The sequence below is a fragment of the Bactrocera latifrons genome, unplaced genomic scaffold, assembly GCF_001853355.1.
Source record: "Bactrocera latifrons isolate USDA-ARS-PBARC rearing strain unplaced genomic scaffold, ASM185335v1 scaffold_1146, whole genome shotgun sequence".
In the NCBI taxonomy this organism is placed as follows: Eukaryota; Metazoa; Arthropoda; class Insecta; order Diptera; family Tephritidae; genus Bactrocera; species Bactrocera latifrons.
The window spans coordinates 21,126-23,200 of NW_017534571.1; the positions used below are offsets into that span (position 1 = coordinate 21,126).

At 33.3% G+C, this 2,075-nt stretch overlaps 1 protein-coding gene across 1 annotated transcript; it reads right to left on the reverse strand.

Annotated features, from left to right (window-relative positions):
- Positions 1–1,027: 1,027 nt before the first annotated feature.
- LOC108976103 (NADH dehydrogenase [ubiquinone] 1 alpha subcomplex subunit 9, mitochondrial-like) lies at positions 1,028–1,812 on the reverse strand. Its single transcript, XM_018945018.1, has 3 exons — positions 1,670–1,812; positions 1,317–1,601; positions 1,028–1,253 (listed from the first exon to the last, which is right to left on the reverse strand). The coding sequence occupies exons 2-3, from the start codon at positions 1,475–1,477 to the stop codon at positions 1,205–1,207; spliced, it is 210 nt and encodes a 69-aa protein (XP_018800563.1). The 5' UTR covers positions 1,478–1,601; positions 1,670–1,812; the 3' UTR covers positions 1,028–1,204.
- Between the last annotated feature and the right edge of the window lie 263 nt (positions 1,813–2,075).

A 2,075-nucleotide genomic window follows, 5' to 3' on the forward strand; every position in this document is an offset into this window, starting at 1 on the left:
CGCATGTGCGCGTTCAGAAATTATATTTGTGTACATTGCCGAACAAATAATGCACAAGCATATAAACATACATATGCGTTCACATATGAATATTTCATTCATAAACGCAGGCGCAACAAGCGATCTCACTTCATTCATAAAAACAGACGCCGTAACATCTCTCCGAGCATGCCTTAGCCAACAAGCGTATTTTCGCGACATTGGCAAAAGCTAAAAATCATAAATTGAACAACTTTTGATGCTTCTYGCAAAAATCTGCGTCGATATGTATTCTCGCTCATACGTATACATACATACATATTTACGCACGTTTGTAGGCGAAGCTGTTACAGCGGCAAGGGAAGAGGTGACAATCGGCCGCCATTACTTTATTTTTTCGGCACAACTTCGATTTTCTACCAGCAAGACACTTGTCGTGCGCTTTGGCCTTAGTTGACCGTGACAACATAGATGTCAAAAGATCCGCGCGGCCATTATTGGTTGTTTGTACATATGTGGCTCGTATTTGTTTTCGCAAACTTACAGACAAATGTGCAAAAGAAATAATATATGTATATGCCATAGAAATTCTATTGCTACGAATATGGAAATATATTTCATGAAGGTCATTAATTTTTTTGAAGAAATGAAAGGATTGAAGTGTTTATATGAGCACATTTAAGTTAATTTGGCACATCTTCATTTTACAATAGTCGAAAGTAATATAATATAATAGCCAAAATTAATATCATTTTTGAAATAATAATTTATTGAAAATTATTTTTAATATAATATAATATAGAATTTTTACCATTTTTCGGAAAACAATGGTTCATAGAATATAAAATAAGCATGCTTATGTGTTCATATCATACAAAATAAGCATGCACATGTGACTCAAAGAATGCTTTTTTACATTCTTTGTGTGACTTTGTATATTTTTCTACAAAGCATTTCTCTTTATTTATTGTCGCATGAATTCAGTCGTTTTACATATATTTTTGCCAGAGAACGTGCTCAATTCTGCTAAATGGTGAATTCCCTACTATAAATCTATCAGCTCTGTTAGCCGCGCAATCGAACATCATACAGATTTCGATTTGCACCTTCTCTATACTTCACGTTCTCTGGCTCAACATCCGAACAGCACATTCACCGTAGTATTTGCTCTTCAAAAAGTTACTTCCACCATCAAGCACAAATCTCATTGGTTTGGGACTAACGTTTAAGACAGACAAATAATCAAATGTTGTACACCAGCTTCTTTGCTGATTCTATTAAAAAAAAATACAAAATACATAGTAAATCTTTTGAAATAAAGTTTAATTTTAGCTCACCTAGCAATGCGACGTGCACCTTCCACGAGCACGTCATTGAATTTAAAATTTTTCTCGAATTCACGACCAACTAAGTTGATAACTACATTTGAGTAATTCACAGCATCGCGTGTCGCTTTTTCATCTCTTAAATCATAAAATTGGAACAGCACCTGACCCATTACGCAGCAATATTGACGAAGCCATGTTTAGTTTTTTCGTACTTTCATAGGAATAAAATCTCAGTCGATCTGTTATTTATCTTTCCAGCGGAAATTTCCAAACACTTCCTCCAGATCCAAATAACTAAATGAACCATAGTAAAGGATTGTTATATGAAATAAATTAAAACAAATTGTCTTGCAAAAACTTACGTTATGATTACGGTCGGCATGGTTGCTTATTTGTTCATAACATAACATGGTGAACTTACTACAATTAAAACGAGGCATAAATAAAACACTTAATTTTTCATGCATTTGCTCATATTGTTCTCATCTTTAAAAATATAGGGTTGTGTTTAGTATCGCGCCGGTTAATTTTGGCTCACCGTACCTAAACGAGAGAACCAAATGGAAAATTTTWAACACGCATGTATGCTTAAATTATCGAACTTTGTTTTAAAATATATTTTATAAAAATCGGTTCACAAATTTTTCCACAAATTCACTTTAAAAAATGCTATTTTTAGCAAAATTCTAAATATATGCTAGTGTATTTTCATCTGTTGTGCATGGTACCAAACCAACTATGGATACATTTTCACCCACATATATTACT

What these genes read in the sequence shown, in the direction of transcription:
- LOC108976103 (XM_018945018.1), bottom strand. Translation starts at nt 1,477, where the DNA reads ATGGGTCAGGTGCTGTTCCAATTTTATGATTTAAGAGATGAAAAAGCG. An exon ending in GGTGCACGTCGCATTGCTAG is followed by an intron (nt 1,254 to 1,316) that starts GTGAGCTAAAAT and finishes TTTTTTTAATAG; the next exon opens with AATCAGCAAAGAAGCTGGTG.